The following is a 10946-nucleotide window of genomic DNA, read 5'->3' on the forward strand; positions in this document are numbered from 1 at the left end:
CACTTTTCCTGCTGCACTGAGTTAAAGCAGCCTGAAACCAGTTCTTGTTCTGTTCAGGGAGAAGGTGTAGTCACCCAGGAGAACCAGAAAACGGCAGAGTTATCGTTACAACAGACCTCCTCTTCGGGTCAACAGTGAATTACACGTGTGATGAAGGGTGAGTCCCAGCCACGCTCATCTGCCCATCTGGGGTTGAATCAGCCACGCTTCTGCTCTCTGCAGCTCGCAGGCAGTGTGCATGTTCCCTGGAGAACAGAGCACCAGCAGCACCTGCAGTGATACTGGGGAGGACCCCAAATCCCCCACTGAAGGTGCTGAGCAAAACTTGAAATGTTCCCCATGACCAGGGCACACCTCGCAGCCCTTCAGGTGCTGTAAAGCAGTTCCACACAAAAGCAATTCTGGTCTTCACCATGGACTATTTCTAGTCTAATTGCTAGTCCAATTGGCAGCAGAAACGTGGAGAAGGGGATTTGTTAATAAATTTTAAGTGCCAATTAGACAGTGCACAGCCACCTGAGCATGTGAGGGGAAAAGGGGCCTTCTTTTTGAAGGCTTTGGCTGACAACAGAGGCCACCAAAGTGGGCATTCCTAGCCATAAAGTGGCAGTATTCGATGGCCGGTGAGGCCGTACTTGGTGGCTGTGGGAGCTGCCAGCTCCAGAGACAGTCCTGTAGTAACAGGAGCGCCTTGATTTAACCCCAGGCACCGGCTGGTCGGAGCCTCCCAGCGGCACTGCGTGATTTTGGACTCTGGGACACGCGTGGGATGGACCGGAGACGTTCCTGTCTGCCAGAGTAAGTGCGCTGTGGCGGGAGTGGAGCAGAGGCTGATAAGGAACCAAACACAGCACAAAGAGATTTGGATGGATGCTCTCCTTGGGAAGGATCTCCCAAAGCAAAGACGGGGCGTGATGCTGGGACTTTGCCCACTCCATCCCAGCAGCATGCGGCCTGCAGACCCGGCGCTGCTAAAAGCCACCTTGTGCGTGCTGCAGGTATCGTCTGCGACCCGCCCCCGGACATCCCCCGCGGGACACACAATGGGCACTCGATGGACGCCTTCCCCTACGCGGCCGTGGTCACCTACACGTGCGAGCCGGGCCACGCGCTGGCCGGAGCCGCCTCCATCTTCTGCACCACGGTGGATGGGAAGCGTGGCGAGTGGAGCGGGCCGCCGCCGCGGTGCGGAGGTAGGGCGTGTGGGGCACGGGGATGGCACTCGCAGGGGACAAGTGTCCCCTCCTCTGTGCACCCAGATGAGCTGAGCCCCCCAGATGGGCTGTGACAATGAGGGCAGCCAAGGGACACCCAGCCCAGGCATCCCCGCCTCTTGCAGGCTGACGGCTCAGCTCTGATGTTTCTCTGCACTGAGTCATTTCATTTTTCCTTTTTCCTTCTCTTTCTCAGTACTGATGTACAGCTTTGCCCTCTTCCCACAGAGTCGCAGTGCTCTCCCCCTCCAGCCATTGCCAATGGAAGACACAGTGGCCAAGGCCTGGCAGTTTTCACCAGCAACATGTCCGTGAGCTACACCTGTGATCCTGGCTTTGTTCTCGTTGGAGAGAAACACCTTCACTGTACCTCTGCCGGAGCTTGGAGTGCCCCAGCCCCGCGGTGCCAAGGTGCCTTTTTCACCTCTGGATCTGGCAGTGATACAAAGGGATTGAGGGAGAACTTAGCTGAGCTTACAGAGACTCCGTTCTCTAGTAATAAATGGGAAAACTAATCAGAAAAATCAAAATTCTTTCCCTGCAGGGCAGCTGTGTCCCCCCCCACCAGTGATCGACCATGGCCAGCACGACGGCAAGAACATGGAAGCGTTCGTCCCTGGGAAGTCCGTCAATTACAGCTGTGACCCCGGCTATTCTCTTGTTGGAAAACCCACCCTGTACTGTACAGACAACGCGAGCTGGAGCACCCCGCACCCCCAGTGTGAAGGTGAGCTGCCAACACCATGGCAGGCAGTGAGAGGGCAGAGACCATCGCCCCATGCAGAAGTGTCCCGTGCAGAGGGGCTCCTGGCAGCGGCTGCAGCTGCGTTTCTTGGGCGCGGGGGAGCAAACGGGCAGGGATTTAAAGGCTCCAAATCCAGGCACTGCCTGCATGTCTGCTCCTGGAGTCAGCAAATTGCCACCTGCAGAGTCAGGGGGACTGCAAATCCAGCGGCCCCTGTGCATCCAAGCTTGCTTCCAGCACGTGCTGGATGCTCGGCTCACTTTGGTAGCATTGTGCGTGAAATCCTTGCTGCATGTTAACCCATGCATGCTCTTTTTCAGTCTCTTTAGTAGTGCAATGTCCTTCACCTCCAAACATTGAAGGAGGCAGTCACAGCAGCCAGGAGGTGGAAGTTTTCATTCCCGGGATGGTTGTAAACTACAGCTGTGACCCTGGCTTCAGCCTCCTGGGGGAGGCATCGATTTACTGCACCGAGTCTGGAAACTGGAGCCTGCCTCCTCCTCAGTGTGCAGGTAGGCGGGGTGGGGAGCTAAGGGCTGGGGTAAGGGTTGGCAACCTCTGCCATCACCCCGTGGGACTGAGCCTTTCCCTCACTCCTCCCAAAATGCTGAATCGCCCAGTCCTTCCCTTCTGCTGTCAGTTTTGCTTGCAAACTTTTATCTATGCATACTCAATGCACGTTTTTAAACAACCTGACGTAGCTGATGGACGTGTCCCGGTTTCCCTGCACTCTCTCCCCCGACAGGTGGCTGCGGCGCACCTCCAAGCCTCAGCTTTGCTGAGCTAACTGAGGAGTACAGAAACCAGACTGCATTTCCCATTGGGAAGACGGTGCGATACGCCTGCCGGCCGGGATACTCGAGGCACCCCACAGTACCCCCAGCTCTGACGTGCCTCAGAAACCACACGTGGTCTGAAGCGCGGGCGTTCTGTAAAAGTGAATAGCTCAATCTGTTCGGTGGTGGTCTCTGAAAACTGTCTCAATTGCATTTCTGGGTCTCTAAAAGCAATCTTAAAAAAAAAAAAAAAATGATTCATACATGGCTTCACTAGTCACATAGTTTGGGCAGCTATTGTTTTGGTTTGGTTTTTATAAGAATCCCTTCTTTACTGGTGTCTGAATGTGGACAGATCCTTAAGCTGTTTTCTCGTAGCGCATTACCAAACCGCAAGAGAGGAGTTTAAATTTAGTCTTGTTATTCCCCAGGGAAACAATGCCATTATCCAGAAGCACCAAAGAATGGCAGAGTTGTTCTGACAGACCTCCGCTTTGGGTCCATTGTGAACCACACGTGTGAGGAAGGGTGAGTCCCGCGCCGCCTTTGCTGACTCCGTTTACTGAGCTCGGTGTTGGGTGACTTACAGCAAAGGGGCAGAGCACACTCCTCGGCTCGTGCCATTCTCCACAGCAAGCCGGGATCTGTATGTTGGGTCCAGTTACGCCACAAGTGCCTGCTCAGGAAAGGGAGAAGCGTCTCCTATTTTTCCCTGTCTGTGCTCAACACGCTGCTTTGCAGACTTCATTTTCAGCCTGCCTTCGCAGACGGCCACCCAGCAGGAGCTGAGGGTGCAAGCAAGCACGTGTTGCAAGGAGGCTCGGGAATCCCTTGGGTCCAAGCCCTGGTTTGGCACCTGACCAAACTAATCCAGAGTCATTTGGGATCACCACTGTTCCTCTTGGGTCCAGGAAGAAGGAGCTTGGTGTCCTTCATTCCCGTGTGCCAATCCAAGAGGGACACCTCGGTGACCAAAGGAGGCTGCAGAAGGAAGCGCTGGGGGCAGCGTGACAGAGGGAGTGCGAAATCCAGACTGTGTGCCCCGGTGCCAGCTGGTGTTTCCTTCTGTGTGACTCCAGGCACCGACTGGTCGGGCTGTCTCTGAGGCGATGTGAGCTTTTTGGAGCAGATGTTGCATGGAGCGGAGATCTTCCCATTTGTCAGAGTAAGTGGGTCATGACTAGATCTAGCCCGGAATTGCCAAATTAAGTCCTTAGAATCAAAAAGTGTCATTTCCTTAAAATAAATAGAGCCTTGAGGAATAAGACCTCTCAAGTGTATTATTCCTCTAGGATTGTTTTGTTTGCATATTTGTTTGGTTTCTTCTAAAAGTCTTCCAGATGCTAGCTTTTGATCTTGCAGTTATGCAGAATGAAGAGTTGTCAGATGCCTCTAGGGACGTGTCCCCTTTGTTTCACAAACACAATAAACGAAGGAGGAAATGTGCCTTGCAGTAGAAGAGTGAGACACTGAGTAAATCCGAACTGGGACCTTCCAAGCCCTGCACTGCTACCCAAGCCACACGACTGTCTCGCGGGGGGCAGTTAGGATGTGGTCCTTCCTTTGGGTGGAGTTGCTTTGGAAAGCAGGAGCTTGGTGTAGTAAAACAGCCATGACAATGCCTGACAATGCTTATGGATTTTTACGCCATTCAATGTATTTACTTGGAATGTGTTTGCATTACTCTGCTTACAGGCACAAAGCGGTGTTTAAATATGCAATAATGTGGTAATCAACTAACGCCTGCATACGGCTCCCTCTCTGAGATACGGAATTTCTCTTTCAGAGGTGGCATGTCCAGCCCCACAGATCCAGAACGGGAGGATATCTGTTGTTAAAAATCGCTACAAGTACAACGACACCGTTAGCTTTACCTGCCGTGAAGGTTTCACGCTGCGAGGCCACCGCACTGCCCAGTGCACAGCCAACAGGAGGTGGCACCCCCCGGTGCCCGTCTGTGAGCGGGGTGAGCATCACGCTGACCCACTGACACTGCACGTCCTCCCTGATTGCTGCTGAAGCCAATTTTGCTTTTATGTTTCCTGTTTGCTCTGAGTGCTCTAAGGAAAAAATAGCAATTGTCCCTTTCATTTATGACTCTCTTCTGACACAGAAGATGTGCCAGGTTGAGGGCGGTGCTCTAAGTGTAAGGGTTTTTTCTGCTTTGCTCCCCGTGCTTGTTGCAGCCCATAATCCACACGTTATTCTTCCTTTTCTGAAAGTCAGAAACTTGATAGCTACATGGCAGGACACTGACTATCAGAGAGGAGTGATTTTTGCTGGAAATATAAAGGAAAGATGATAGAAAATGAAGGTGCATTTGTGCATTGCGTGTGTTCAACCAAATGTGTGTTTTCAACTCCTAATGCTGCATCTAGATGGAGTGGCAGAACACTATCATCGTCCTGATACCACGGTGAGGCCAGGTAGGTCTATGATGCAAGGCAAAATTTCCTAAATGCTAACTTTTCTTCCTCCTGTCCTGCTTTTTGTTTAACTTCACCTTCACACCTTCCTCCTCTCTCCTCTGTCAGCGGTAATGTGTCTGCCTCCTCCGGGCATTGCTAACGGGGAGCACAGCAGCCATTCCTCGGACACGTTTGGTGTAGGAGCACTCGTGCACTACCGCTGCAAACCTGGTTTTGTCCTTATTGACCACGAGTCTGTCCGCTGCATGCCCAACGGAGCCTGGAGCCACCCCCGTCCTCGGTGCGAAGGTGTGTCCTTGTGCTTGTCACTGGTTCTCCTCGCCTTGCTAAATATGCTAAGCATGTAGTGACATTTGGGTAAGGACTTGCTGTGATTCAGCAAATTCCACCTCTAAAGAATGAGGTCTCTGTGGCCAAATGCCCATCCCTATCCCACACAAGCTTCACAGTCTAAAGGCTTCTTTCTGCCCTCCCTGTCCGCAGCTGGCTGTGTGAGACCAGGAGTTGGGAACGGAGAGGCAATCGGATTGGAGTCTCTCTACAGGCCTGGAGACATCATTACGATTGAGTGCAATGCTGTCAATGTCCCCAGAGGCCTCCACAAGTCCCAGTGCCAGCCTGGGGGCACGTGGGATCCTCCACTGCCTGCCTGTAGCAGAGGTAAGCGCCTGTGCTCAGACACCTCTCCTTGCTGACCCTGCCACTCTTCGTAGCATGCAGCAGGATGTTTAGGGGCTGAGAGGAATCCTGGCATCTAGTGTTTAGACTGAAAATCCTAATTTTTCCCATTCTTATCGCTGCAGTATCTGGTATCTCAGTTTCTCAGAACAAACTCCTTGAAAGCAAGCTGCCAGCTTTGCCAGACAGAAGGGACCTGTGTGGATGTTGCAGTGAGGTGGTCTTACAAGTGGGCAGCTCCTATTATACACATGAACTGATCTGATGCCTCAGGGAAGATGCTGCTGGGCAGCGTTTCCCTGTGTAAGAATAAACTTGTGTGACACGACGTGCTCTGTAGATGTTTCAGGGTGGGCAGGGCTGTTAGTGTCAGCCCTGTGCGTTAGTGTCAGTAGTGCGGCGATGGGCGTGCAGCCACGCACGGGTGCTGGGAGCCTCTCCTCTTGCCTGTACGAGTTGTGTTTTAATCTGTGCTTCCCTCTCTTTAGCAAAGCACTGTTCCAAGCCTTCAGCTATCCCCCATGGGTGGCACAGTGGCCTGGCAAAAGCGGTTTTCGCTCCTGGAACATCTGTAAGCTACAGCTGTGAGCCCGGCTTCTCGCTCACTGGGAAGGCATCCATTTACTGTACAGAGTCTGGAGCCTGGAGCCATCCTTCTCCAGTCTGTCAAGGTGTGTGTTTGTTGCAGAGAGCTAAGAAGCTCCTTAGGGAAAGGCCTAAAGAGGAAAATAAAAATAACAAACAAACAAACAAAAAGTCTAAATAAAGACTAAATCTGAGTCCTTTACTACTGAATAGGTGATAAGGACAAGATAGTTTACATGCATTTCCAAAACTGGCGAAGTTCTAGGGTTACAAAATCAGTTGTTAAGGCCGCGTTAAAAAATTCAAAGGAAACAAACAAGGCTGCAAAGGTACAGGGACTTAGCTGTTCTCTGGAAGTCCATGAGGATTCTCATTTCAACACTATCATCTGTCTCTCCCTGACTTTCCAGCTGTGAAGTGCCCTCTTCCTCCAAATATCACCAACGGGAAGCTCAAAGGCAACATTTCTGACACTTTTTCCTATGGAGCATCTGTGTCCTACAGCTGTAATGCTGGTTATTCGCTCACTGGGAATGCTTTCATCAACTGCACAGCACTAGGGACCTGGAGCCAGCCGCCTCCTCGGTGCGAAGGTGTGTGCGCTTTGTTTGCTCATGCTGCTTGGAGGTTCTGGTGGCCGACAACCCCCAGAACTGGGCTGAGGAGCCATGTAGCCATGCTGATACACACGTTTTACTTTGGGAGATGAGTTCTTCAGCGATACATGGGCCAAAATCGAAGTGGTAAATTGTTCTGCAGCTGCTAACACCGAATTCCACCCCCTTACTTCGCTTGGGAACCACTTCCACATCAGAGCTAGTGATGTTAATTGTCAATTTGTCCACTTTTTGATATCACTGGGAAGAGTATGATATTGTTATAGAGAAGTAGGATGGGAACCACCTCATGTTAATAGCCAGAAGGATTTGAGTGCAGTAGGGACAATTACATGTGAGCCTTTCTGTTCCTTTTCTGGAAAATGCCTCTATTCCTGTGACTTGGCACTTCTGTGAAGGTCGATCAGCAGGCAGACCTTGACTATCAGCTATTCCATGAATGTAACAAGATTCCTAGTGTGAGTGTTCCTGCATGGAAAAACTGGCATTCACTGGAATAAATTCACAGGGTGCTTCCTCAGTGGAGTTGCAAGACAACAGTGACTCAATTGAAACGCCCTTGGGTAACAAAAGGAGGAAACAAACCAAATACTTATGTAAATAAGTCAGAGGCTATTTAGAGAAAGCAGACTCACGGAAAAAATTCTCCCTGTCATTTGACATTCTCATGGTTTTGAATTGTCCTTAGTATTACGCATGGTTGTAAAAATAAGAAAGGCATAAAACAGAGGTCAAAATTTACATGTTGATGTTATGCCTCCGGTCTCGGCTCTTACTTAGGAAAAAGAGTTATTCAGAAAGAATTCAAGAAAAATGCCTTAAATAACCCCCAGTTGTACTTCTAATATTTTGTGTTCCCTCTCATTTAGTACCTTTTTTTTTTTTTGTTACTTCTAATTTCAGAGATCAGATGCATATTCCCAGAAGTTCAAGGTGTTAAGAAAGCCACAGGTGGAAACACTTATCGATTTGGGACTAACATTACTCTTGAATGTGATGATGGTTACATGTTGGAAGGCATCAGTCAGATTCAGTGCCAAGAGGACTTCAGCTGGGACCCTCCTGTGCCAGCCTGTAAACTAAGTAAGTGATACGTAAATAAAGCAGAGGATAAAGAGAAAAATGCAAGTGCATTTATTCTGCCTCTATTCTATTCTTAAAAGCTTGCAATGCTTGGCTACTAGTCAGGCAGACTGGACAAGGTCTAAATCAATTCATTTTTTGTGGTATGTTGATGAACCCTTCAGGTGAGAATAGAAGTAAATTCCATGAGCTTTAGATCCCCCATAACAACAAAAAGATGATTTCTAACAATAGTGTCATTCTTCTACCCTAACTGTCTGTGCGACCTGCTCCCAGGGCCTCTTAGGTCTGTTTAAAGCCGATTTGACCAGGGAAATAGAAAACAGTAAGTAGCCATTTGGAGCAGGGCCGTGTTCCTCAGTCTTTCTGCACAGTTTGAGACTCCTGTTTTCTGGGTAAGATTATCATTATCGTCGATCTCCCTTTTAAACATGCAATTTTCTTTCTGTATGAAAAAAAAAAAAAAAGTATATAATTGTATGTTTTTTAAAAAATTCTGTATTGTAGGCCTTGGCAGCAAAAGCCATATTAATGAAGCGATTAGCTACAATTGAGAAACATTGCCTTTTATTTTAGAATAGTTTACTGATTTTTGTTTCTCTCTTCCCTTCAGCTTCACGCAAGTCTGGTTCAGTAGGCCTAGGTAAGCAGCTCGGAAACATTTTTGTGGCCAGATCTTTAGCTTCACACAGAGGCCACAGGGCACTGTTTTCCTCTATGTACTTGAAGATATCCCTTATTATGTCTGTTGTGCTGATATGTTTTAAAACATGCAGTGAAAATAATACGTGCTCTTCCCTCTCAGGAATCGCAGCTGCGGCAGTTCTGCTTCTCCTGGGTGCAGGCATTATCTGGAAAATTATTTCTAAGCAGAAGCAAGGGTAAGGCAGTCTGCTGGATCTTTCTTGCCCAGGTGTGACTCCTCTGCAGTCTAAACACTTGAATTGTGTGCCAGAGTGTGACTGGATCTTTTAATTTTGTGTCTTGAGCTCAGAGTTTCAAACTGTACAAGGCACATCCACCTGGAATTGTGTGGTTGTCTTGTTTCACTTCCAAGACTCTTCCTCAGGGGAAACATGAGTAGTTTCTACAAACTGGCATAGTTTATTGTGTCCTGTTCTTTTTCATGTAGCTTTTATCATACATATGAAAACTACAACTACAAAACCGCTCTGGACCAGATAACCGAAAAGAAATGCTCATGTCTTGCATAGCAGGTATGGATTTTTATTAATTACCTACAATATCAGTTACAGTTGATAATTTAAGTTGTCCCAGAATAATAATTCAGGTAGAAACTTCCCTCAGATTTTTGGTAAGATGGTTTCCTTTGCTGAATATATAAAAGAGACAGTGTTGTAAACATAATGTTTTTTTAAACATGCTGTTCTTGCTAACACCATGTAAAACTTATCTTAAATTTCACATATTTCCCCTGAAATCTGGAGAACTAAGTCCAGATATTGTTCCAGACACCGTCCTTGATGTGTGCATTTCCTTTTCCGTAATCCGAATAAATGGTGTTCCTTGGTCAGGCTTTCAAGCTATGCCTTACTTCTTACATAAACTTGCTTTTCTTTGTAAGAATTGTAGGAAAGTTTGTTCTCTAAACAACTGCCATAACAGCACTAGAATAAGGAAAGGACTCTGAACTGGGTCTTTTGTCTTTTTTGTTTATTTATTTTGGCTTGTTTTTGCATTTACTGCAATGCCAGTTTTACTTACAGGTGAATGTATTTTCCATGCTGAATCTATTGCAGATAATAATTAACATTCACTGTTAGCAGCAATCTGAATGTAATCATTTTGACTACGAAATGGCATCTGTAAACTTAGGTGTCTTTTTTTATTTTTTTTTTTCCTTTTGTAAAGCCTGGTTTGAGATGATTTCCTCTTTGAAACAAAGCATTACCCATAAGAGTATGCCCTCCTCCCTCCCTAAGTGATGACATAATCTCTAGACATTAGTATAAAGCCAGGGAAAATCTAATTTTAACCCAATTACGTTGTCTTCTTCCTAGACTGGCGACCTGTGCTGCCCCTAATAAGGCACAGGAGACATTCTTCCTCAAGCAGCAGCAGGCTGCATGGAAGCACTGCTCGTGTCGAGACCGAAATTCTGCATGGAAAAAGGCACTTTACCACAGAACCAAGGCTCACGCTCCTTCTGCTCCCATTAACCACTCCAGGGGCCTAACAAAGCTCAAGCTGTGCACAGTACAGAAGCTGATTAGGGAGACTTCTCTCCCGCACTGCATCTCATGAAGATTATTTCCCTCTCTGTTCGCAAACCCTGAGTTAAGCAGCATCCACAGCAGCATTCCTGCACGTGTGCAGTCCGATTTGTTGGCCCAGAGATTTCTTGTTAGCGGTAGCTGTGCCCGGGCCTGCAGCGCGGTTACACGGCCTCAGCAGAGGCTGCTCTCTAATTTACTCCAGGAATGCTCACGCAAGGTGTTCCTCTACAAACGCTTAACCTAATAAAACGTGAATACAGGACAACTGCTTTAGGTTTTGTCCCTCCTTTTGCCCCCCATCTCAACAGATCGTGGCGTATTAGTGTTCCCTTCGGCCCCACCCGCAGCTTATTTTTCATGGGGGAAGAAAAAAAAAAAATCCGCACACAGGAGCGTTTATTTTCACTTTCTTTGTCAGCGCTGACCACGCTTTGAAGCCTTTCAACCGCGCCGGAAAAGCAGGGCGGCCCCCGGGGACCCCTCTCCCCTCAAGCCGGGCAGCGGCGCCGCCCTTCCCGGGGAGGGCCGGGCCCTGACATGGCGGCCGCCCCCCTCCCGCCGCGCTGCGGGGAGCGGAGGCCG

The 10946-nt window shown here is 48.6% G+C and overlaps 1 protein-coding gene across 1 annotated transcript in view; it reads left to right on the forward strand.

Annotated features, from left to right (window-relative positions):
• The window catches only part of LOC118178669, a 63012-nt gene extending 52383 nt beyond the window's left edge, over positions 1-10629 (forward strand). Inside the window, exons 68-88 of the mRNA XM_035347391.1 lie at positions 58-157; positions 707-798; positions 999-1193; positions 1443-1625; positions 1756-1941; positions 2280-2471; positions 2705-2896; positions 3167-3263; positions 3815-3900; positions 4522-4701; positions 5114-5161; positions 5270-5452; positions 5648-5854; positions 5968-6071; positions 6216-6513; positions 6838-7020; positions 7948-8127; positions 8741-8770; positions 8933-9008; positions 9260-9344; positions 10149-10629. Of these exons, the coding sequence (XP_035203282.1) occupies positions 58-157; positions 707-798; positions 999-1193; positions 1443-1625; positions 1756-1941; positions 2280-2471; positions 2705-2896; positions 3167-3263; positions 3815-3900; positions 4522-4701; positions 5114-5161; positions 5270-5452; positions 5648-5854; positions 5968-6071; positions 6216-6513; positions 6838-7020; positions 7948-8127; positions 8741-8770; positions 8933-9008; positions 9260-9341 (2894 nt within the window). The 3' untranslated portion in view covers positions 9342-9344; positions 10149-10629. The remainder of the gene's footprint in view (positions 1-57; positions 158-706; positions 799-998; positions 1194-1442; positions 1626-1755; positions 1942-2279; positions 2472-2704; positions 2897-3166; positions 3264-3814; positions 3901-4521; positions 4702-5113; positions 5162-5269; positions 5453-5647; positions 5855-5967; positions 6072-6215; positions 6514-6837; positions 7021-7947; positions 8128-8740; positions 8771-8932; positions 9009-9259; positions 9345-10148) is intronic.
• The last annotated feature ends 317 nt before the right edge of the window (positions 10630-10946 follow it).

The sequence above is a fragment of the Oxyura jamaicensis genome, chromosome 26 (assembly GCF_011077185.1).
Source record: "Oxyura jamaicensis isolate SHBP4307 breed ruddy duck chromosome 26, BPBGC_Ojam_1.0, whole genome shotgun sequence".
In the NCBI taxonomy this organism is placed as follows: Eukaryota; Metazoa; Chordata; class Aves; order Anseriformes; family Anatidae; genus Oxyura; species Oxyura jamaicensis.